The following is a 23,914-nucleotide window of genomic DNA, read 5'->3' on the forward strand; positions in this document are numbered from 1 at the left end:
TTTATGTTTTTCTTAAATAATATTTGCATATTTGAGTTTGCAATTCACTGTTGTAAAACTTCTCCACTTTTTAAAACAGTCAGTATGATAGTGAATCCTATTCAAAACTAAACTGCGATCCATTCCAATTTCAAATCCTCTGTAGAATAATCTATAGAATTATAATCCTCTGTAGAATAATCTATTCCCTCTATGATTTGTGCATATCTTTAATTTGGAATATACAATTGTGATGACCTCATATCTAGATTCCACATGCGCACACGAACCCAGGGTGTGCTGTGTGTGTGTTGTGTTATTAGTTGTCACCCTTTGCTTGGCAATGCGTTACACCATTTTAGAAGTGAACATTCATTAGAATTTGTGTGGATTTCATTAACAAATGTTCACAATGATAAAAAAAATCTTTATGATCGCCTGTTTCTTTTCTCACAAATCTAATCATAATTTTTTATATTAATTTGATCAATTTAAACGAAAATCCTTCGCTTCACGTATTTTGAGATTCATACACACTAGTTGATGATCTGAAATTGCTAAAATAAATCGTGTTCACTATTCGAATGTTATTTTGTTTAAAAATATTCCACAGAGCATCTTATAGTTTTTAAAATGCGTAACCTTAAAAAAAAAATATATATATTTGCAGAAAATCACACGAAACTCGACCGCGAAAGGAATTGCACTCCGAATTGCTCCCGAGGTGCAATGCCTTATAAATTTCCTTTTTACTTCTCAGAAAAGCCCGTTGTAGAGCGGCGGGTAGGGGAAATTCTTTCTACCGCATGCGCAGTTTCATCAAGGTCACTTACACAATCACTCACTCTGCTCTCGAGTGAACTTTTGTATAGTTTCGACAGTGGTGCTTCGAAGCTCGGTGAGTTCGGTCTGATTTGTCTTTCTGAAATATCGAAGTGAAGTGCGTATCTATAATGAAGGTGGAAAGTGTCGCAGTTACTCTGATAGGTGAGTCTGTTTACTTGAAGTACTGAAGTTTAGGGTGCTTGTGTGTTCAGCAGGCAAAGGTTGGTCGATTGGTAGACCCTCTGCTACTAATGGCTCAGTTAAGTAAGTTTGAACGCGGTTAGTAGTTGGAAGGAAACCAATCGTTCGATGCTGTTGACACACGCACACTCTCTCTCGATGAGTCTTCGGACTCCCTGGAGGTGTCAAATAATAATTATGTATAGCAGGGGTGGGAATCTTTTTAGTATCAAGGGGGAAAATAGCTCATTTAAAAACTTCCGCGGGCGACTGGCAAATTTTAACTCCTGTATATAGTGTATGTATGTAGTGTGCAATATATATCTCAATAAGTAAATGCGCAACATTCTCATCTGATATGGTATCTTTTAATTCCGATTGTGCAGACATATAATTATAACATCAAGCAAAGGCTATATTTAATTTATTTAAAAAATGATATTTATTTTATTTTAACTGAGAACTTTATTAAAGCAATAATAGCATAATAAATATTTCATCAAAGTTAATGAAGCTTATCTTTAATCTTAAGCGTAGAAATATTAGCTGTCCTTGATGAGACGGCTACTCGTAGTTCATTGGTGAGATTTTCGTCAGTGAGTCTTGTACGATATCTTTCTATTTTAATGGCTGGTCTTGATATGATAGTTGCCAGACTTATGACAATCATATTTTATGTAATATAGTTATTTTTGATTTTGTATATTTAATTATTTAAATTTAAATAAATTTAATTATAATAAATTTAAATTATTATAAAATTTTATTTACATGTACATACGAGTACATCAGCAAAGGGCGATTTGAAATAGACTCGCGGGCGAGGGCTTCCCCACGCCTGATGTATAGTAGGTTGTTTGAACCCTCCAAATGCGGTTACGCAAGAAACAGGTTTTACTTGACTAACGACACGTATTCTGTACACGTGATTGCTAAACTTATTTAATGACGTCATCCTTTCTTGAGAATAATCTTATCGTTTTCTTCACTATTATTATTCAAATTTAATAATTATGATGATAATATTTTGCTCAAAATAATAATAAAATTAATAATAAGTAACAAAATCTACTCATTGAATACAAATTTACTACAGTACTCATCTCGAATAATCACTTTGCCGTTATTTCAATTGCACTGTCAGCTTTTACTTTTCCACACCCACAGAATTGGGATTGACTAGAATAGCGATTATTTATTAATAAGACGTACGAAGCAGGCACTACAACTTATTTTATTAGCTACTTTTGGCTAATTTATAATTAATCGTTGAAACTATGAAAAGTGCTTCCAAATTAATATTTTTACACGTCTTCCTTTATCGCAGCGAATTTACAAGTTTGTGAATTACGTTAAGGTCCAAAATTTACGCAATTATTTGCACGTTAATTTGTCATTCCGCCTCGACAGATATAGCGTAAAAGTGCCCCGTAATGTGTATGTGCTTGCGTGTGGAAATAGCAGTGCAAATCGTCCGTAATTCGTCATTTGGGTTTAACCCCCCCTCCCAGAAAAATAAATTTTAGGCGCCTCTTCCATTTACCAACAAATTCATGTAAGACTGATGGAGAGGTTTCAACTGCATAACAGCGAATATCTACAAAAACTTTCAGTTAAAATTACCCCCTTCCCCCATGGCAGCATTTATACTTTTGGAGACCCTAGGCGCAACATCATTATGATGCCTCAAAAATAAGCTTTTTTTTTTTTATTGAAAATAAAATTCAACATTTCCATAATAACTCATTTTAATAACACAATGCAACATTGGTATACATATATTTGCATTTTAAAAAAGTATAAAAATAAATCAGTTCATATTTAAATTAAAAAAATAATAACTTAAAGTTTGTTTTTTTTTATAGATATATTTAGCAAATATATCTATAATGCCATCATAATTGATCGAGTCCATTACATCTGATTCAATGATAATAACGACAGGGCACTTGTTTTTTTTTTTGTTTTTTTTTGGTGCAAGTTGCTTCTTAAATAATTTTTTATTCGTTTCAACACTGAAAACGAGCATTCAGCACTTGCATTTGAAATGGGCATCGTCAAAAATATTTTTAAAATTGTTTCTACGTTCGGAAAAGTAGACCTTAATAATGATTAATTTTTAATAATGATGAATGAAGGAAGGAAGAATTTTCTTCCTTCATCATTATTAAAAATTGCTTAACTTCATTAGTAAATTTACTGGATCAATATCAGTACCATAAGTTTGTAAAATTTTATTAATAGTACATTTTTATTAATTGTACTTGTCTTGATCTATATCTTTCTTCAAAAAAATGACAAACATATCTAATATGTCGAAATAGCTTTTTGTTCTTTCATTAATTTTCAAAATTAGTAATCGCAAATGACATTAAAATTATTAACAATGAAATTTTCATTCCCATATAATATAATCAAATCGTAAGATTGTGAAACTTCGTCACACCTTTTTTTTTTTTTTCACTCTTTCCTTCTCATCATAACATTTTGTCTCATCTATTAATAAATTCGCTTCTTCATTTAAAGCAGTGAAACTAATTCTTATATCTAAAATAAAACCAACTAAAGACTGTAACAAATTATTAGCTAAGAACAAATCCATATGGGGATCTTGCAGAGATTTACTAGCAGCATGTATTCGTTGTAAAATTTTGTCCCACACAACTGTTAAAATTGCTGTTTCTGGTTTGTCAAAATGTTCAGCCAATGATGAGCTCTCTAATTTAGAAATAGGTTTTTCATGAGGAGAAATGGATAGTTCAAGTAATGCGTCTTTAATTTGTCGTTTCATTTAGTCTTTTAACTGTTAAATATTTATTTTCTAAATGTTTAAGGAGTATACCCCATCTTCTTGTTGAAAATGAAAAGTAATTATATACATTTTGAATAAAACAAAAATATTGCACTGCTTCCGGACAAGATTCCGCGCCATAGTTGCCAATTAAATTTAAGTAATGACTAGAGCATGGTATATAATGTGCAGAGGGACTACGTTTTTTCAGCCTAGCTTGTAAACCTGTATAGACACCTTTCGTATTGGCAGCGTTATCATAGCTTTGCCTCTGCACATTTTTATATCCAAAGATAATTCTTCTAATTTTTTACCACTACCTCTTCTAAATATAAGGAATTATGTTGTGTAATACTGATGAACCCGATGAACGTTTCTCTAATGTCAGAATTTGCGGCAACGTACCTAAATATCATAGCTAATTGGTCATTATGGGCAATGTCTGGCGTTGAATCCAGTATTATTGCAAAATAAGCAGCTTCCTTAATTTCTGATATTAATATTTCTCCTGTTCCGGTCTGGGTAGTGACCTCCCTCCATAATGTAATAACAGCATACATTTCCTAGGAAATGTGTTTTTACATTATGGAAAATACCTAAGAATAGCGATCTGAACTTCCCCCACCTTTGCATTAAAACTCTTCATTAAGCTATTATTTGACTTAGAAAACAAGTTACAAACAAAGTAGTAAATGGCTTTGCTGGTTTCTGAAAAACTTAGCCACTCTCGTTTCTCTTTTGTTTCATTCGCCTTTTTACAGTAAAAATGTGAGTCATTTACATTTCACATATTCTATTGCGTTCTGTGTATTCTTTTTTAAAATTTTCGATTTTTACCAACATTCTGAGGCTGTTCATTAATAGTAAGTGGCCAGACTGCTATATCGGTAGGATAAGAGATAGCTTGCTTTCTGGTAAGTACAGACTCTGATTGAAAATTTTCTTCAGAATTCTCTTGATTTGTTTCATTTACTTCTTTCTCTCCTTCTATGTTTTCCACATCATTTTGATGTTCTCTTCATTTTCACTTTCATCTCCTCCTGATAAGGATACCAATGTTTCGTTTTTATTCCGAGAAATGTGAAGTGCAACTTCAATTCTACGAAATTCTTCATGTTCAGAACACAAGAAAGACAAAATCACCCCCTTTTGACTATTCAGCAGTTTTTCATTTTCTCTGAGTCGTTTTCTTTTACTAGCTCCGGATTCAAATTTTCTTGGTATTTTTATGTGTATTAACCTATCAAAAGCGAAATAAATATTTATTAAACCCAAAATAAATATATAAATAAAATAACAATTAGATTAAAAGCTAAAAAAAATTACAAAAATAGAAATAGTAGTAACTTGTTTTGTTAAAATAAATGAGTAACAGTAAAATAAGAATAAAAAATTCATTGAAAAAATATATTCTTATTGACTGTGACAACTACTTTAACCATATAATTAGGTACATATACTTGTATGCTGCTTTACAAGTACTGTGCTAGCCAAATAACGGTAACTAAACTATCAGTTTAATTACCTTTATTTGGAATTTCCTTTACTGTTCTACGATATTTGACCCATTTTGGTGCACAATTTATTTATTGTGTCTCTTCCCAAAAATAAAAACGAATTTCACATATATACAATAAATATTAATATTAAAAAAATCCTGGTAATATTAAACCAGCAATGTTGTAAGCCATTTTATATAAATAAATGACTAACTTATATCGATGGATTATAAATAATTATGCAACTTCTACGATACTTTTTATTTAATATTAAATTTTCTAAATAGTTTAAAATATTTTAATGTAATTCTTAATATATATATATTATTTACACTTTTATATACTCCATGTAATTGAATCATAATTAATTTAAAGAAAGATGTAATTAAAATCTTTCCGTTGCAGTTTGATTTTGTTTGACAAGCATCATAGTTGCTACAAAAATTCTGAATACCGAAAAAATATTGAAAGGTATGGTAATACTTTAGTATAGCGATAAAAGTTTTTTTTTTTAAAAAAAAAAAAAAAGAATTTAAATACAATCAAGTCCCCTAGTCCTCCCACCACCAGTCCTGTTCTCAAAAATATCTTCTGAATTAATCTTATAGAAACCCTTCAGTAATTTGAATGTCTCAATCATATCTCCCCTTTTCCACCTATCAACCAATTTCAGCAACCCACAAATCTTCAACCTGTTCTCGTAAGGTTTATTTCATAGACCTGCTATCATCTTGGTCACTTGCCTCTGGATCATCTTTACCTCCTCCCCATCAAGAAGAAACCCTGGCGCCCACATCTGGGCACAGTAGTCAAGATGGGATCTTATCAAGACTCGATACAGAGGAACAATAACTTACTTGTCTCTGCTCGTCAAAGAATTCTTCAGTAACCAAGTGATTTGATGAGCTGATTTAGCCACGTTTGCAATGTGCCCCTAAACCTTTTTAGGGGCACATGGAGTACAGTTCCAACAATGTGGTATACTGCTGCAAATCTTTTCACCCCAAAATGCATAACCTTACATTTTGCCACATTAAATTGACATCCATTCTCCTTGGCCCAGTCCTTTAAACTATCCAAATCATCCTGCAAAATTTTGACATCATGTGCATTCACTATTGCTCTACCCAACTTGGCATCATCAGAAAACAAATGAACAGTTCCTCTCAGATCCTTTTCTATATCGTTAATGAACAAATTAAACAGTAGTGGTCCAAGAACAGAACATTGTGGCACACCACTAGTCACAGGCCGTCTTTTGGACTCTACTCCTGAATAAACTACTCTCTGATATCTCTCCATCAACCACCCTCCTATCCATCTCACCAACCCTATACCCATCCCCATGTGCTGCAGTTTACTGATTAGGATTCCATGTGGTATCCTGTCAAAGGCTTTAGCAAGGTCCAGCAGAATCACTGTAAACCCATTACCCTTATTCAGTTCAGCCGTCACTATGTTAAAAAATGTGAGCGAGTTACTGAGGCTTGATCAACCCTTAACAAAACCATGCTGTCCCCCATACGGTATCCCATTTTCATCTATCCATTCCTGTATTTTCCTCTTGACTACCTTCTCCAAGACCTTGATGACTCCTGATATGCTGATCAGTCGGTGATTTGCAGCAGCAGTCTTGGAACTTCTTTTATGCAGTGGAACTATTTTCACTTTGTTCCACCCTCTCGGGACTGACCCAGACCCGAGACTCAAATTAAACAAAATGGTCAAAGGCACCCACAATTCTTTATCCGCTTCATGTATGACACTAGCTGATATACCATCCAATCCCACAGATGTATTCACATTAAGGTTTTGTAATAGACTATTCACCTCCACTTCATTCACCTCAATTCCCATATAAGCTGTTGGTTCCTTCATTCCTGCAATATCACCACCTGGATGATATATTCTTGCAAAGTGCTCACTCAGTAATTCCACTATATTGACTGATTCAGTGACCTCCCTACCATCAGCATTTCTTAAAATCATTCTGCTGTATACATTTTTTCTTTTACTTGCAGCATATCGAAAAAACTGTTTGTGATTCTCTTTAGCCTGCATGGCTAATTTTCTTTCATAATCCGATTTTGCTTTTTTTATCACACTCGTTACCCTTCTGGCCTGTGCTTTATACTGTTTGTATGCCTGCAGGTCACCTTTCTTCTTAAATTCCCTCCACAGTTGTTTCTTTTTTTGCAGCTCAAGCTTAATGGTGTTATTCTTCCATTTAACCCCTACTTGATTTATTATTCAGACTCTAGGTATGCAGTCGGCCATTACCTCTCTCAAATGCTCCTTAACCACCTCCCATGCACTATCAACATGCGGTCCTTGCAGTTTTACATGCCGTGGCACTGAACCAAGCAATCTCCTAAGCTTGTCATACTTACCAGTCTGGTAATTCCACATGTAAAACTGCAAGGGCCGCATGTTGATAGTGCATGGGAGGTGGTTAAGGAGCATTTGAGAGAGGTAATGGCCGACTGCATACCTAGAGTCTGAATAATAAATCAAGTAGGGGTTAAATGGAAGAATGTTAGTTATCCCTTAATAACTGCTGTTATATCTAAGACATCTTGTCTTGTGTGTGTGACTTTGACTATCTTTGTATCTATATATCTTTAATTGTCTTTACTTTAGCTTTACAGTGAACATAAATTTTTGTATCACTTAATATCAGATATTCGTTTGCCGACGAATTTGTATTGATTAAAGACTGCGCCAGCTGGCAAATAAATTCTGATATATCATCCAAGAATACTTAAAGAAAATGTAGGGATCAAGAAGTAAGCAGTCGTGGTCCCAATTCTCCTATCACTAATAGTTTCCCCTTAAATGCATGGTACGAAATATTCCAAACGGTAGTTCAAATCCTCAGAAAGGATGACAAACTCATTTGATTATATTTAAAGAAACACATTTATTATTGCACAAAGACAAGTATGCATGTTAATCAAATCCTTAATCTTAAAAGAGTCTGAGTTCCCTTTACTTAATCACATCCAAAACTTATATATTATAGTCCCTTACTTGACATAGATTTCTCACTTCTATACGTACATCTATTCTCAGACTCTTTTAACTAAGTTACCTAATATTATCACACATGTAATATTGCATATATACACAAGACAACTCAATACTTCTGACATGAGCTTCTCTAGGATAATACTTCTTATTCTTACTTAATTCCCCCTCCAAAATTTTAGTTAACATTTAGTTACGTTCTGACCATATAACGTTACTGATTCTAAATCACACAAACAGTTCGGACCTCGGTCTCCTGTTCGGCTGGAGCCTAATATGCTTTTTTCTCAACTGTAGACAAAAGTGTCCAAATCGCAGAATGTTCTTATAGCACTACATAGAAATAGCATGTTTCTTTAACTTCTGTTTCCTTACTCTTCGGTTACTTTAATTCAACATTTAACATAAGAAAATCTTACGCTTACCGTTCTTGCCTTGAACTGGATACTTTGGTCTGCTTACAGTGCCTTCACTGATGGAGGCTTTGCTATTCCTTTGTTTCCATACGAACCGAAAACGCTCATACACAGATTTGTACACTGACGTTGATCTCATCAGTGGCTCTTTCTTCTTATGGGCCTGAATGCATTGTAGTTGCAGCCTTGACCCACGTAGCATGCATAGCAAAGGGGGGATTCTTGCTACACGTGGCGACAAGCTCTACACAGCTCTCTGTCAGGAAACTCGGTGCCGACGTGACCCGGAGACAGGAGACAAGCGATATGAGATAAGAGAACGATTCGAATTCCCGCCGAAACCTTTATACTCCAAAACAGCTCCCTCACTCGGCTGTGTCGTCACGCATACGGCGGCTGTCGATTGGACGCCGTGGCTACGAACTGCTTTTACATGGCTTAAAGTTTGCTCTAGTTTATACATATTTATTTGGCAATTTATACATGATTTTATATTTTAATTCATTTACAACTATTCTCTATTAAACTCATGGGCTATTCTAACATTGTTTAGAGCTTACACATTTGGATATTTACATATTCTTGGGACATTAGTCAGTACATTTCCCATCCGGAGGCATAAGCATGTCCTTATACTCTCCTTATGAGGTAGCTTAGTGTTGAGTGGGAAAAAGGATGACTCATCATCTTTTTCCGACACAACGCTGCATAAAATCCAATTCTTTCTTCCCATGTGTCCTCTCCTCCTTCCAATCAATGTTACCATAGTTGAAATCCCCCATAATAATTACCCTCCTTCCACTCATTGCTTCTATTTGCTTATGCATACTATCTCCACCATCTATTCCATCACCTGGTCTATAGCAGCACCCAACTGTATATTTTGTTTTGCTAAACTCAATCTCACACCAAATAGCCTCAAATGTGCCCTTTTCTCTATCATGCAATTCAACTTCTATTCTCCTTGGCTGTAGTTCATCAGCTATCATCAATAACACTCTTCTCCCCCCCATTTTATTCTCTCTGTCCCTCCTGAATACACTATACCCCTCACATTCAAGCCCACTAGCTATATCATCTTCATCTTCTGTCAGCCATGTTTCACTAATGCCAATAACTTGTGGCCAGGAAGAGCCAACCAAGGACAAAAGTTCTTCCTTCTTGTTCCTAATACTCCTGGCATTAGTATACATGGTATGCAGAAGCCCATTAGTCCCACCCCTATCTTGATGCCTTATACTAACTAACCCATTCTGATTTCTTGTCCTTCCTACTAGCATGGGCATATTATACACATTCATACACTCAACTGCCTCTCTGAAGTCTGCATTTCCCCCCCCCCCTTAATAACTCTAGTTTCCCTGAAGCTGCACATCCACTTTCACGTCATTCAACAACACTTTTTCCAGTCTCTGCACACCAAATCCATTCAGATGTAAACCATCCATCTTATATAAATCCTTTTGTATAAGCTTTAATACAAATCCTTTTGTATTAAAGCAATTTTGGCCCTCTTTCTCAACTCTTCTCTGTCATACTGTGGTAACAGACTCACTATCTTAATTCTCTCACTCTTTTCTTTTGCTACCTCTAGTAATTCCTTCAAGTCCTCTCTCATAGCAATTTTTTCTTCTTTTAAATCATTCGTTTCTGCCACTACTATTATTTCTTTCACCCTCTGCTTTTGCCCTCTTATAGACTCACTTACATCTTTAATTTTCGCACCCGGTAAGTGCGATTTTAACAAACTCTCATCTATTACACCTCTTACTAAAGAATCATCCATACAACACTTGCGCCTTCATTTTTCTTATACTCCCGATCATACTCTTATTTTTCTTATCATGCATTTGCTTTTTATTAGCTGATGTGCTTAGTAAACAATTTTGCAAATGCTCCAGTGCCGCTTTGCCCTATGTATCACTCCACGCAACCATGCGATCTCACTCATTGCAACTATCTCTGTATTTTTTTTATCCGTTAAACCATTCTCTCACTCTGTATTTTTACTTTCACTCTCACTTTCAATACCGCTCTCAAAGCTATCTGGTACTACATCGCAAATTCCTATCATATCGCTATTCTCTATCACATTCTGACTTTCAACAACGACATCAATCTTGCGACCTGAGACACACTTCAAATCCTCACTTTCCTTACACTTTCAGTACACATTCCCTCCACTATCATTATCGAACCAAACTCCAACCGCTCTACGCAAAGTACACTTTGCGGAGAGCGGTTGGAGTTTGTATTCTGCAGATGTTACACTCCCTTGTGTTAAAGTTTTTGAACAAGGATGGCGATTTGGACGCCATTGTTTTTTTTTTCTCATCGGTGCCATGTACTATGCTATCTATCGTATTTTCTCCAAATATTAATTTAAATATTGCAGAAAACACATGAAAAATCACACAGACACACTAATTTACCAAAAGTAAACAATACTATGTTAATTTACGGTAATAAAAATTGTAGCAAAAATCATCATATTTATGGAATTACAACGTGGATCTAAATATAAATATAAAACTTTTCAGTTTGCAGTAACATGCATAGTATGCTTTCCTGGTTGCAGAATGGTTAATGTATCTGCTTTCCAACCACCCAACTTTAGGTGAAAGGCAAATTTTGTCGCCTAGTGCGAGACCACCTTACTTACTGGAGGCCTGGGATTCACATAAAAAGCATATATGGTTAATTCAGTTCCAACTTTATCTCACAATTAGTAAGATTAATTCAACTCCAGCTTTGATTTTTTTAAGTTGCAGTAATAAGCATAATAATTCCAGCTTTAGTTAAAACTTAGAGGCAATAAATAGTAACGATAACTTGCTATGCTTGCTAATATCCACTTTTTTTTACTCGACAGTTTACCCTAAAATAACTAGAATCTTGATGCACAAAAAAAATAAATAAATAAACCGAAAAGTCAATTTAATTTATAAATAATAATAAACTTGAAAATCAATTGCTCTGTTTATGTGATATAGAAACTGGTCTTACCCAACTAATTAATACAAATAGCAGCAGGAACGTTTCAAAATAATCACAAGTTCAATACTCAGCGATCTGTTCTTTCCTAACAGGATTCTGGGAAATCACAGAGTGAAATATTCTTAAAAACGTTGTGGATTAAACTGACCATATATTTAATCTCTGGATTAAACTGCTAAGTCACTCAGTGGTTGGTCAACACAAGTCAAACATTTACTAAGAGAAAATTTCCAGAGAAGGAATTTGGAATTTAGTAATATTGATAGGAACAATAGTCTAAAAGTCGAGGTAGTCCAGAAAACCATCTGTGAAAAAATGAAACTAGTTTATTTAAGTAAAAACACAAAAATACAACCAATTTATTAAGCATATCTTTATAGAGTTCATAATTAAAAGGACTATAATAATAATAATAGATTTCTACAGATGTGTCTCATCTTGTTTTGGTATTATCAAGTTATTCTGAAGCATTATGAATTTTGCTATTTTATTATTATGCCGATAATATTTCTTCAAATGCGGTACTTTTTACAACAAAACTGGCTAAGTTATGTTGAATATATCTGTTCGCAAATATACTCTAAATCCCTTTGACCTAATAAAAATGTAGAATGCTGATGCAACTTCATCAGCATTCTATCTGCTAAAATGCAATTATCCCCCCCCCCCCCGCCGTTAACGGATTATTGTCTTTATGCGCACTGTATTACTTCAAATTTCTTTACTGTCTTACGATATTTGACCCTTTTTTGCTGCACAATTTATTTATTGTGTCTCTTCACATGTGCGACAATAAATAATCAAAATGTTTGTTGGCATTGGAAATATTATGCCAAACATTTATATTTTTTAAATAACATTTATTGAAATAAATATGACATTTTGCTTTCTTTCCTTGCAAAATAAGATTATATGAGTCGTACATTTCAATTTTAGGAACGATTTTTTGTTATGAACAACAAATAATGTTAAAACTGCATTACTCGGTTTCCGATTGTGAGTCTTTTTAATATCAAAAATTTATATCCAATGGTATTTTATCAGAGACTCTTTGCGTTTTGTCTTTTGCTTAAAACTGCAACAGATTTTTTTTTTTAGGATCCGCATTACTATAATACGCAGTGTAACCGCTGTAGATATGCTGAAAATATAATAATATGATGGATATCCTATACGAAATAATTCAAAATTTGTCATTTAATATTATTATTATTATTATTATTATTATTATTATTCTTATTATTATTATTCGTGACACCTCCATTTTGAAGATTTTCCTTCTTCTCTCCTGGAAATCAAATACATAACTACTTTAAATTTCTACTGGTTTGAAAGCTTTCAGACAGTATTCAAAATCTGTTACAGTTTACAGTTTTGACAAAAAAATAAAATAAAGAAAGAAAATAAAATAAAGCCATAATATTGTTGTGCCGTTGAAGCTTCTAATTCTGTACTATTTCTTTGCAATCTGAAATCAGTTGTTCAGCGGTCTGCTGAAATTTCACTAGTGTTACTTTTGTTATTTATTTATTATTTTTTTAATTCTAAATATTACTACGTCTTCGAAATACTCCATAATAATCCTCTTAGCTGGAGGAAAAGCTGAACTTAGATTACTCTCACTGCTATCACACTAAATTGCCTCGCTGTAGTGCAGAATACATCAAGAATGTCTTGATTCGTGTTCCATTGTTGATTACAGACATCTAACACAGAAATATTAACATATCTTTTACAGGCTGATACAACAGTTATACCGAAATGATTTCTTAATTTATGGTGATTAGCTTCATTTTTATTATCGAAAAATTATAAATAATTGGATACAATTATCTTGAAATAAAAAGATTTGAATTATTTAAAAGAATATGTATTACATAATATTTTTTTGGGGGGGGGTGGGGGAGAGGGTTATAGACCTATTCCTTTCTGCTCGAGTAACAGAAAGTTTCCGAATGCACACAGAAATTTATTTTATTTTATTATTATATTTTTCACCTTTCTGATTGCTTTACAGATGTTCAAAACATTTTATTCTGATATTGCTTTTGTAGGATGAAGCTGTTTTTAAACATTCATTTCCCCAATATTACATAATTTAATGATTTACACTTATCAGGAAATAATAGGAATGAAAAAATATACAAAATTTGCTAATTTATAATAATCAAAATTTAATTTCGCTATCAGCATATTAAAAGTTCTCTGGTACAATTACTTTGGAAAAAAAATTCCGAATTCAAACAAAAAGAAAGTGCACATATGTTATCTAGCAATATTTTGTGTGTGTGTGTGGTGATAATTTGGGGGTGGGGGAATTAGCCATTAAAGGCGAATTAATTCTGTTATGAAAAGTTTGGAAATAAAATTTCATTTTGACGCATGCACCTACACATGTTTCAAAAGATAAACTGTAGGGAAAATATCGCTACTTCAAAACTGCCGCATAATATCTAAATTAGCCGAAAATATGTACATGACAGTTGACTTCATAGCTGCCTTTTATTCCGATTTGTAATGAGTGATTAGGGGGAAACCAAGAAAGTTGAAATGCAAAAACCTACAGATTACGTTATAAAAATTATGCATTAGGGGGAAACCATGATATGATTCAAGATTTACGTATGGTTCTCTATAAAGCAAAATTTAAAAGTGCGAACCTTCGCGCAGTCTGTGAACTAACCTTCGAACTAAGATTATGAATAAAAAAAGAAAACTTAATTTGGAACAGATGGCGGCTGCATTCATTTTTAGATTCAGATTTTCATGAATTTATAAAATAATCGGTTGACAAAAATAATTATCTTCAATCGAGTTCTGGGAGAATTTTAAAATGTACTGGCGATTAAAATAATTAGCAAAAAAATTGATAGTGACATTGATCTTCCAAAGTGATACAATATGAAGTGAAGAAAGTATGAAAGGATTTCTTATTTTACGCTGGCATTAAAAACTATAATTATACGACAAAAACAAGCAGCAAAATGAATATAACTCATAGGTATTTAGTCTGATATAACTATGAAATATATAGTTAAGTGTCCTTTTCAGCGTGAAGGATTATTGCCCCTTCTAATGGACATGACTGTCAAACTACTCTTCTTATCCATGCTCTTTCAACAGGTGTACAGAATATTATCCAGGTTTGCTGAACATGTATATACGTCCAGCAATGGAATAGCCCAGTAGCGGCATCCTTCTGAGAATCTTAAATATCATTTCTGTTGAAGTGATCTTTGAGGTTCTCAGAAATAAGTCAGCTTTCAGTATCGGAAGTGTCAATTGTATCTGTGTGTAGGTTGTGATCGTTATTAAATTTGTTATTTATATTTTTGAAGTTTTTTGTCTACTCAAACATTAACATTGCTTTCCTGTCTATTATGGAATAGCAACAATTGCAACCAGTTTCGTTCTGTTTTTCGGTATTGGATTCAATGTCTTAGAAATCTTCTAATATTGCCTCTTCACTGAATCGCTCGTGTCTCCAGTTTATGTTCTACTGTTATGCTTTACGTTGTCTGGGTTTTTGATGGTGGATCAGTCATCTCCACCGGAATTTCGTATAGTTTGGTTTCCACTTCTAATTCTCAGTAACGTCTTTTCTAATTTCATTTCCCTAAATTTCCACTTCCCTACTCTTTCCATTTATTATTTTATATCGTATTTTGCATAAAGGGAAAAGGGCTTTTATTATTCTTTCCATTTTTTATTTCATTGTTTATTCTTTCATGCACATTTTCTTACTACAATTCTGTATCGCTGACATTCGCTTTCATTTCTGGCTTACTTTTCATAAGTTCCAGTGATATGTTTAGATACCCGGGGTTTTTGTTTTTTTTTTCCTCTCTAACTATTTTTACCTCCAGATTTTTGTATATTTTCCTTTACATTTTCCCAAAGGATAATTTTTAATTATCCCTACTGTTTTTCTATCACCTCTCAAATCTTCTCTGGGTTTTCTATTTGTCTTTGTAATTTTTGTTCGTGAGTACATAATTTCCTCCTGTATCATGTGTTTGTTTTTTAGTACATTTATCTGAGCGATATCAAAATCATCATGACAAGGCTCTTTAGTCGAAAACGCATAAGTTGGAATAGAACGCGACCAAATTAAGGACTGTTTAGCTGGAAATGAGTTAGCCGTTCTCACAGGAAGGTAGCTGGATTTTTTCCGCCAGGAAGGGCAGGTTTTGCTCTCTTTATAAGGTCCTTTTTTAAACTCCTGAAAGATCTATTTAGGAAGACTTTGTTTTCAGGAAATTAAATTTCATTCTTGAAAATGTCAGTATTAACAAATTTCCTGGCTGGTACACTTCTTCCATCATTGCCCCCCACTAATTTGTTTTCATTTCGTTGTTGTTTATTCCGTGACCTTAAGCTTCATTTTTTGTCTTCGACAACACTTCCTCTAGCGAAACTTTCTCAAACGAAAGTAATTCATGCCCACTCAAGTAATTCTTGGTCATGGAAGTTTCGATAATGGTATTCACATTGTCTGATCATTGCATAGGTTGTCCAGCAGTTTCTGAATTTTCAAAAAGGAGGTCTTTTTATCTACAATAGGAAAACCTCTTGCAGATAAACTAACTATTTCGCATCTCACTAGGAATAAAAGTTGGAATGCATCTGTTAACGGGCGTCGCAGAAGGCAGTACAAGTAATCTTCTTCACATGGAATCGCAGTTCGAATTCACTCTGTGAATGGTCGTTAATTGCCGTTCTTGTCTGTGAAATGCGGGATAATTCCATGTATCATTCAGTGTTGGTTTCTTGCTCTTCATTTGTATATAAGATATAATCGATACCACCTGCGGTTTGTGGGGACCACTCAAAGCCATCTAATTTAAGATTCATGAATTCTGTTTCATCAGGATGCTTTAGGAATTGGATTGTTTGTTCCAACATTCGAAATTGCTCAAATCTAGAAGAAAACTGCTCAGTTACTGACTTCAGAACTACGATAGATTGGTTGATATGCTGTTCACGATTTTTGGGGCTGGTTTCGTTAAAAATAATTTTCACTCTTGGGAAATACTTAAAATTGTTACTTTCTAAATCACGTTGAAATATTTTGAGTTTATTCTCAAAGCGCTTGATTGTGCCAAACATAACATCGACAGATTTTCCGAAACCTTGCAATTGTACATTAAGTTTATTCAGGTGCAATGAAAAATCTGTGAAAACCATCAGCTTATTGAGCCAAGCAGAATCATTCATCTGAGAAAATTCGTGCTCCATGCCCTTAGTATTTAAATATATAATTTAATTTCATTTAAACATTCAACAAACCGTTCCAGTTCTTGGCCACAACTCAATCATCGAATATTATTGTACATTAATAGACTATTGTACACTGATTCAACTTTGCTTAAAAGTTAATTAAATTATCGTTTGTTAAAAGCCCTGGCAGCAATAAAATTTACCTTTGTCACAATTCTCATCACATCATCCAAATCCTTTAAGCCTGATTTCGCACACAGCGTTTCCTGGTGTATAATACCATGGAAACAAGTCAGACAAATCTGTAAATTGTTTGATAAAACCGACATTACGGCCAACCATATTAGACGCGCCATCAGTTGTAATCGAAAATATTTTCGATAAATCTATCTGTTTCTCACGGAGCACTTTAACATTTTCTAACTTTATCAATTCCTCGTGCTTAGAATCACCGTGAACATGCCTTGCAATAATAGCCAATCGAGCTGATGACGTAATATCTGCAGTTTCGTCGAGACGAATGGAAAAACAATGGCATGAGTTCAAGTCTTGTTGTATTTGATTTTCTATACTAGCATTCATTGATATAACTCTGTCATTAATAGTATTCCTACTTAATGGTAACTCTTTCATGCGCTTTACAATAGCTTCCTTATTATAAAAGTCCTCAAATAAAAATGCTGCACATTTTACAAAAGCTTCTTTAATATAATCACCTTCACTAAATGGTTTCAGCCCAGGCATCTTGGAAATTTCTTCCACTTCCTTTCTGTGATAATTTCAGTTTTTTTATTAGTTCTAGTTGCCGTTGTAAAAAGGTTCACAAATTAAAAAAGAGTACAATTATATACAGCGGTAATTAAGCAGTAATAATTAATAAGAAATAACAATTACTGGGAATGAATTATACACCAGCAACTCAAATTACTCAAGTGGCAGACCATGGAAGACTACCACTGCTTCTTTCAGCAGGGTTGCCAGATCTGTTACCGGTAAAACGTAGCAACCTTGTTACGTTTTACTCTCTAGCATGCCTTTTAGTAGGTTGTGCTGCAACGTCATCGTAAGTCGTTACTATTTGCATTATTTAACAAAATTTACTGAATTTATTGCAACTATAAAAATGTTTTCATTATTTATGTTTTCAGATAAATTCACTATTTAATGTTGCGAATTATATTTTCTGTTAAAGTGGTTTTAAATATGTTTAGAACTTGTATGACTCCGTCGCGAGACTTGGAATGCATGCATGAACGAATTTCACAAAGAAGTCAAATGAAAACTTTTAAGTTTATAATATATAAAGCACGTATTTATAAGTTTGTATCGTATAATATTAATAATTTTTATAAGTTTTTATAATATCATATGACTATGCAGAAATTATAATGATTAAGAAAGAAAACGTAAGCTTAAAACGCTCGTTGTTTATAGGCTAGTTACAAAATAAAATAGAAATAGGCTAACTATAAAATATAATTCTTTCAATGAACCGAAACTTACCTTCGCCTTAACTGAGAGCGATCTTACACGATTTCTCACAGTTTTTTCATCAGAATACTAATATCTTTCAACGTCCAAGGTGTGTCACCTGAAACCATCAAGTGTGTCAGTGCTGACACGAGTGTCATAGGTTTGCCATCACTGGTGCAGACAGTTTTTCGCACAGCAGGTGGCGTTCCGTCTCATACAGAATTAGGGGATTTTTTCACCTGGAAACTTGGATTTTTCGTCCCAAAGAACAGGCAAGCCGGTCCCGTGAACACAAGCAACTTCAGACATAGGACCCACAGAGGCATACGGCTGACCACCTTATCCCCTTATCCTCGAATTACGGTTGCGATGTCCAAGAATACTTGGAAAGGTCATATGCGCTTAAGTGGCTGTTTGGGCCACTGATACTGATTGATGTCATTACCTATTCAGAAGAAAACGGCACTGATGATGGTTTTGTTTCTAAACTTTCTTCACATTTGCAGAGAAAGAAGAAAGAACCAGAAATGTAATTTTACCATACTCGATATTTGTGGCTGGTCAGATGTCCCACGAGACTCGCGACATGACCACAAGCGCTTTTTCCTTTCTTTTTTTTTCTCTCCTGAGGAATGATAAATGGCTCGTGGCATTCTATTCTCCGTTGTGTAGGTCTCCTACGGACCGAGGCAAGCTGCTGATATCTGAAGACCAAATGTGCTGATGCTTCAGCACATTTGGTCTTCGGATATCACCTGTTATTACACTTCGGTTACGGGAGGTACTTCCTTGGTAAAGGAAGACAAATGATTCAAGTGAGGAATTTATTACCAACATGCACAAACTTCAATAGTGTTTCTAGTGTACTAAAACTGTTTTTTTTTTTTTTTTTTTTTTAAATTTCCTCTCAAAACTGAGTGCTTTTTTCTTTTCCCGGAATTAAATTAATTAATTTGCATTTGCTAAACCTTTCCCAATTTCACGAAGGCCTCTAAATCATCTTTCTGAACTCGGCACAAAAGTATGCACTTTGCAGATTCGTACACGACGCCACTCAGCTCGGGGTTTCAACAGACTTTTCGAGACTCTTCAGAAAAAAAAAAAAAAAAAAAAAAAAAACCTGAAATGTTACGCTGTAAAAGTTTTCTCTTCGCTGAGTAATCTTTCTTTCGAACATCTCATTCTCTCTTTGTCTGTGCTTTAAGCATACTGGGAAAACAATCCCAGTTCCCCACGAAAGTACTACTTTTCTTCTTTCTGTGTCTTTCTTGAAAGTTTGACAGCTTAACTAACAGCTGAGCGTTCTCCCTCCTTTCGCTAGAGAATAAGTCGATGTTTACCAATGTGACCTTCCTGTTCAATAAGATATTATGACACTCAATTTTTTTCCTTTCCTCTTTCGCTTGTCTCCGTGCAAGATTAATTAGCCAATTATTTCGTAAAGTGAAAGACGTCTGATATTCTAGTGTTTATCTTGCTTAGCGTCATTAGCAAACAGGTTGATATGAAGGCAGCGCGCACTGAACGACTTTAGTTGTGGTGCTAATGTTAAAATGGAATTTCGAACAAATGTTTTTTGCATTTTATATTACTTGCGAATATCTTTTAAAGCAATGTGGTGAGCATTATTAAAGAGAAGAGCAAAAAATTTGAGGACAAGCGTCTTATTATTAGCATACTGTTCTATATTTGTCCGAGTGGCCATGCGCTTCGCAACGCTATGCCTGGGAAAGAAGTGTCCTGTGTTCGGTTCCCGTAACTGACGTGAGAAGCGTAAGATCTTTCTCAGATAGCCAAGTTAGCCGGTCTTGGGTGTGGACTGCAGGTTTTTTTATCCCAGTTGATCTGGGGGTTTTCATCCCGCAAGCAGGCAAATCGGCCTCGAGAACTCAACGCCTCTACAGAAATAGGATGCATAGGGCTTGACCACCTTATCCTTGAGTACGGGTTGCGGTTAAATGAACAGAAGACCCTCGACACCGCAAGGTAAAAGAGGGAAAAAGGAAGAACGGACTTGTCTGCAGATACTAGCGATATTCGAATAATACATTTAAATATATTAATATATATTTATATTAAATATAATAGAAATATATATTTAATTTCGATTTAATTCTCGGTAATTTTGTAATATTCACTCTCTTATTTTTATTATTAAATTTAGCCTCTGTGAACTTCTGTTCTGGCGCAATATCTAGGAAGTGGTGTGGTTCGCCTCTAAAATGCGCAATAGGATGATAGCAACATGTTAATGTGTTTGTGTTTTAAGTATGAAAGGTGTTGATCGGATGTGTTTCTGAGCGGAAAGATCCTAGTCTAACCCCCCCCCCCCCTTCTTATACATAATAAACTGTACATGGCAGTGGTCGTAGAACACACGCACCAAATCGATATCCCCGCCGCACCAGGTGTGGAAAATGTTAAGTAAAATGTAGGAATCCGACAACTTTAATATTGAACAGTTTAAATTTGTATTCTGTTGAGTTACAGTTTCAAAGACTAAAGACAGATGGAGGAGTGAAGATCAAGTGGGTTCAGTAAGTTTAAAACTTAAACGAAGTGCCTTCTCATAAACAAAATTAAATGTTGTTAGGGAGGGTGGGTTTGGGATGCATTTCCCCAAATCAGTATTCCACAGTTGGGAAAATGTTGGATTTATAGTTGAACACCAAGTTTCTATCTAGAAAGAAGGCAAGTTTTTGGAATCTGAGAAACAGAACCAACGGTGTCATTTATACGAAATAAGATGGCGTGCTGTTCTACGTCTTCGCAGACAGTCCATGTACAGATTCACAAGCGTTCGGTAAGAGATGCTACCATAATAATTGTTATGGTTTTATTTTCTACTTTCTGTTTCCTGCTTCTTACTTTTAAAAGAAAGATATAGCTGGAAAATCAAATGGCAAAATATTAAGCGAGCCAACGGGGCTTCGTTCAAAAATTAAATTTTGAAAAAATAAGAAATAAAATAAAAAATAGTGCTCCTGGGATTGTCTTTTGACAAGGAATGTTATCATAAGAACGAAAGTTTTCGTTAGTTTTAATAGATGAGTTTAGCTGTTAGCACCGCATCACTTATCAGATGTTTCAGTCATCACTGAATTTAAAAAAAAAAAAAAAAAAATTATTTACGTTGATGCATTTAGAAGCATTTTAAAGGAACGGGCTCTTCATGAGAACAGTTGATTAGCTTTTCTGTTGATAACATGGCAGCTGTTAGCCTGTCTAGCATAAAGAAATTCTGACCAACCTAATTTCTGTAGAAAACGTTGACACAACGTTTGATGCAATAAGACGACGTCATATTGCATCGAAACGATGTTTCTCGCGCATCCACTTCAAAAATAGCGTGCATGCTAGACGCTGTCATCGTACAAGAAAACACACTTCGCAACAGTCATGCAGATTCGGACAGAACTCGACTACATGAAGATGTTTTTCTGATGAGACGTATTAGATGCGATGAGTAGATGAAGTGTTCGCTCTGCAAGTGAACGAACGTGTGTGTTTGTGCGCATGTACACACACACACTTCTTTCTCCTACTGATTTAGCTGCACGCTGAATTTTTTGTGTGTGGATCCAACTTCATGCAATATTGTCGTAGGTGACAATAACCCAGTGGCGAATGCTGGTCTTAATTCACGCTTGCTCTCGTTATCATTCAGGGAGTGAGAGTTTGTCTGAATTGAAGTCTGATTAGCGGAATAATGAATTAACGACCATTTAAAACTATATATTTAGAAATTTATGTACATTTAATCATACAAATACAACATTCCATTTTACAAATGATATTCTATCTACCTTACGGTTCTTCTTTATGAACTGGTCAATAACATCTTCATAAAAAGTTGGTTGTAACTTAATTCTCACAAGCAACACGCACACTTGCAAAGGCTGGCTGAAGCTCACTGGCTAGAGCTACGTTGACTGCGTATGGCCTGTGTTTAAGCAACAGAGTGAGACGACGTGAAATGGCTATGCGAGCGCATGAAATCACAGTGCTGCCGCGAGGATATGGAAGCTCCTACAACCGAGCAAGCCAAGGTAGCTTTGACTAGACGAGCAAGCATCGGCCTTTGGTACACAACGCAAAGCTCAATTATGGCCGCGCAAGGTTAAAATAAAAATAATTCGTCTACAAAAATAAAGCATAAATGGAATGCTTATGAATGCATGCATTTATTAACAAATAAATATTAATTCTTTCTCAATTAATGAGCTTGCGCAGCAAGCATGGAGAATTCGCCACTGCAATAACCTATTTCAAAACATTCAGTACTGTGGGTGGGTTAAGTAATCTCCTTTTCTTGGTCTGGAGACCGAGCATGAGGCTTTATTCGAGCAACTTCAGGCCTCCTGTTAGCAGGGTAGTGGTGGCGCCTTGCGTGACATCACTACCCTTCTTATGGACGTGACGTCCATCGCAAAGTTATCTACCACCTACAGACTCACATGCATCCATAGTCATGGTGAGATTCTCATCCCCAGTTTGTTGGTCGGAGAAGGAAGTTGCTGTCCATTCATCCAACCGTAAAGTTGGGAGAATAAGGAAATGGAAAGTCATAATTTGAGAATGAATAAGAACTATTCAGGCTTTTCACTTGAGAGGGAGAGAGATTGAATTAGTTACATCGACGTCTTTAGAACACTGCTGTTTTTATGTTGTGCTCCGGTTTTATCTTAAGAGATGACCATCCTCGAGCACATTTTGTATCGTTAGGTTCATTTCAACGCACAGTCGGAATTGAGTCATTTGTAGAGTGCATGGGATTGGCTTCTTAGATGGTTCGTCTCCTTGTGAGCGGACGAAGTAGTTCGTGTTTCTGTAATATTTTTGTATCATTTTACTGAAATGAGATTCCAATGGAATAGCACATGCGACATGCCTTTTAAGTGTTTAACATTTGTTTTCTTGCAGGTTTTCTGTGCGTCGTCTGTGGGCAGCAATGTCAGCAGTCCGAAATAGAGAAATGCAAGCGTATGATAGAAGAGATTGGGAATGGTCACCATATAACGACCTCTTACACGGAAAAGGATATGGACTTCGTTTGTGAGTACGTGCTTTCACTTACCTTTTTCATTTATTAGGAAGATGGTGTGTTCCACTTGTTTATTTTTATTAATTTTCCTTTTTTCATACCTCCCCCCCGTAATGTATTATATCGTTTTGTTTTCTTTCATTTCTTTACGAAGGTGCCATAAACGTTTCTATTTGGAACAGTTGTGTCAAGAATTCCATTCATGATATTGTTTCGGTTGATTGTTCAGAGCGTGCCAAGGACGCGTCGTACTCGGTAAACTTTATTCTATGTCAGCAGAACGCAGTGATGAAATATAATCCATTTTATGTGTGGGGAAAAAATGAATGAATAATGCAATATTCCTCTCTCTCTCTCTCTCTCTCTCTCTCTCGCTTTACCGTCTTATTAAAAGTATTTCTTTCTTCGCTTACGGAATCGTTGATAATTTCAGCAGTCGCTGTGATTTAAGTCACAGATTTCT

The 23,914-nt window shown here is 34.9% G+C and overlaps 1 protein-coding gene across 1 annotated transcript in view; it reads left to right on the forward strand.

The window, feature by feature from the left end:
* Positions 1–830: 830 nt before the first annotated feature.
* Positions 831–23,914, forward strand: part of LOC150109771 (uncharacterized) — a 43,055-nt gene continuing 19,971 nt past the window's right edge. The window contains exons 1-2 of the mRNA XM_090409243.1: positions 831–966; positions 23,331–23,466. Of these exons, the coding sequence (XP_090265369.1) occupies positions 933–966; positions 23,331–23,466 (170 nt within the window). The 5' untranslated portion in view covers positions 831–932. The remainder of the gene's footprint in view (positions 967–23,330; positions 23,467–23,914) is intronic.

Source organism: Typopeltis vanoorti, chromosome 1 (genome assembly GCF_054136105.1).
Source record: "Typopeltis vanoorti isolate ZY-2024b chromosome 1, IOZ_Tvanoo_1.0, whole genome shotgun sequence".
NCBI lineage: Eukaryota > Metazoa > Arthropoda > Arachnida > Uropygi > Thelyphonidae > Typopeltis > Typopeltis vanoorti.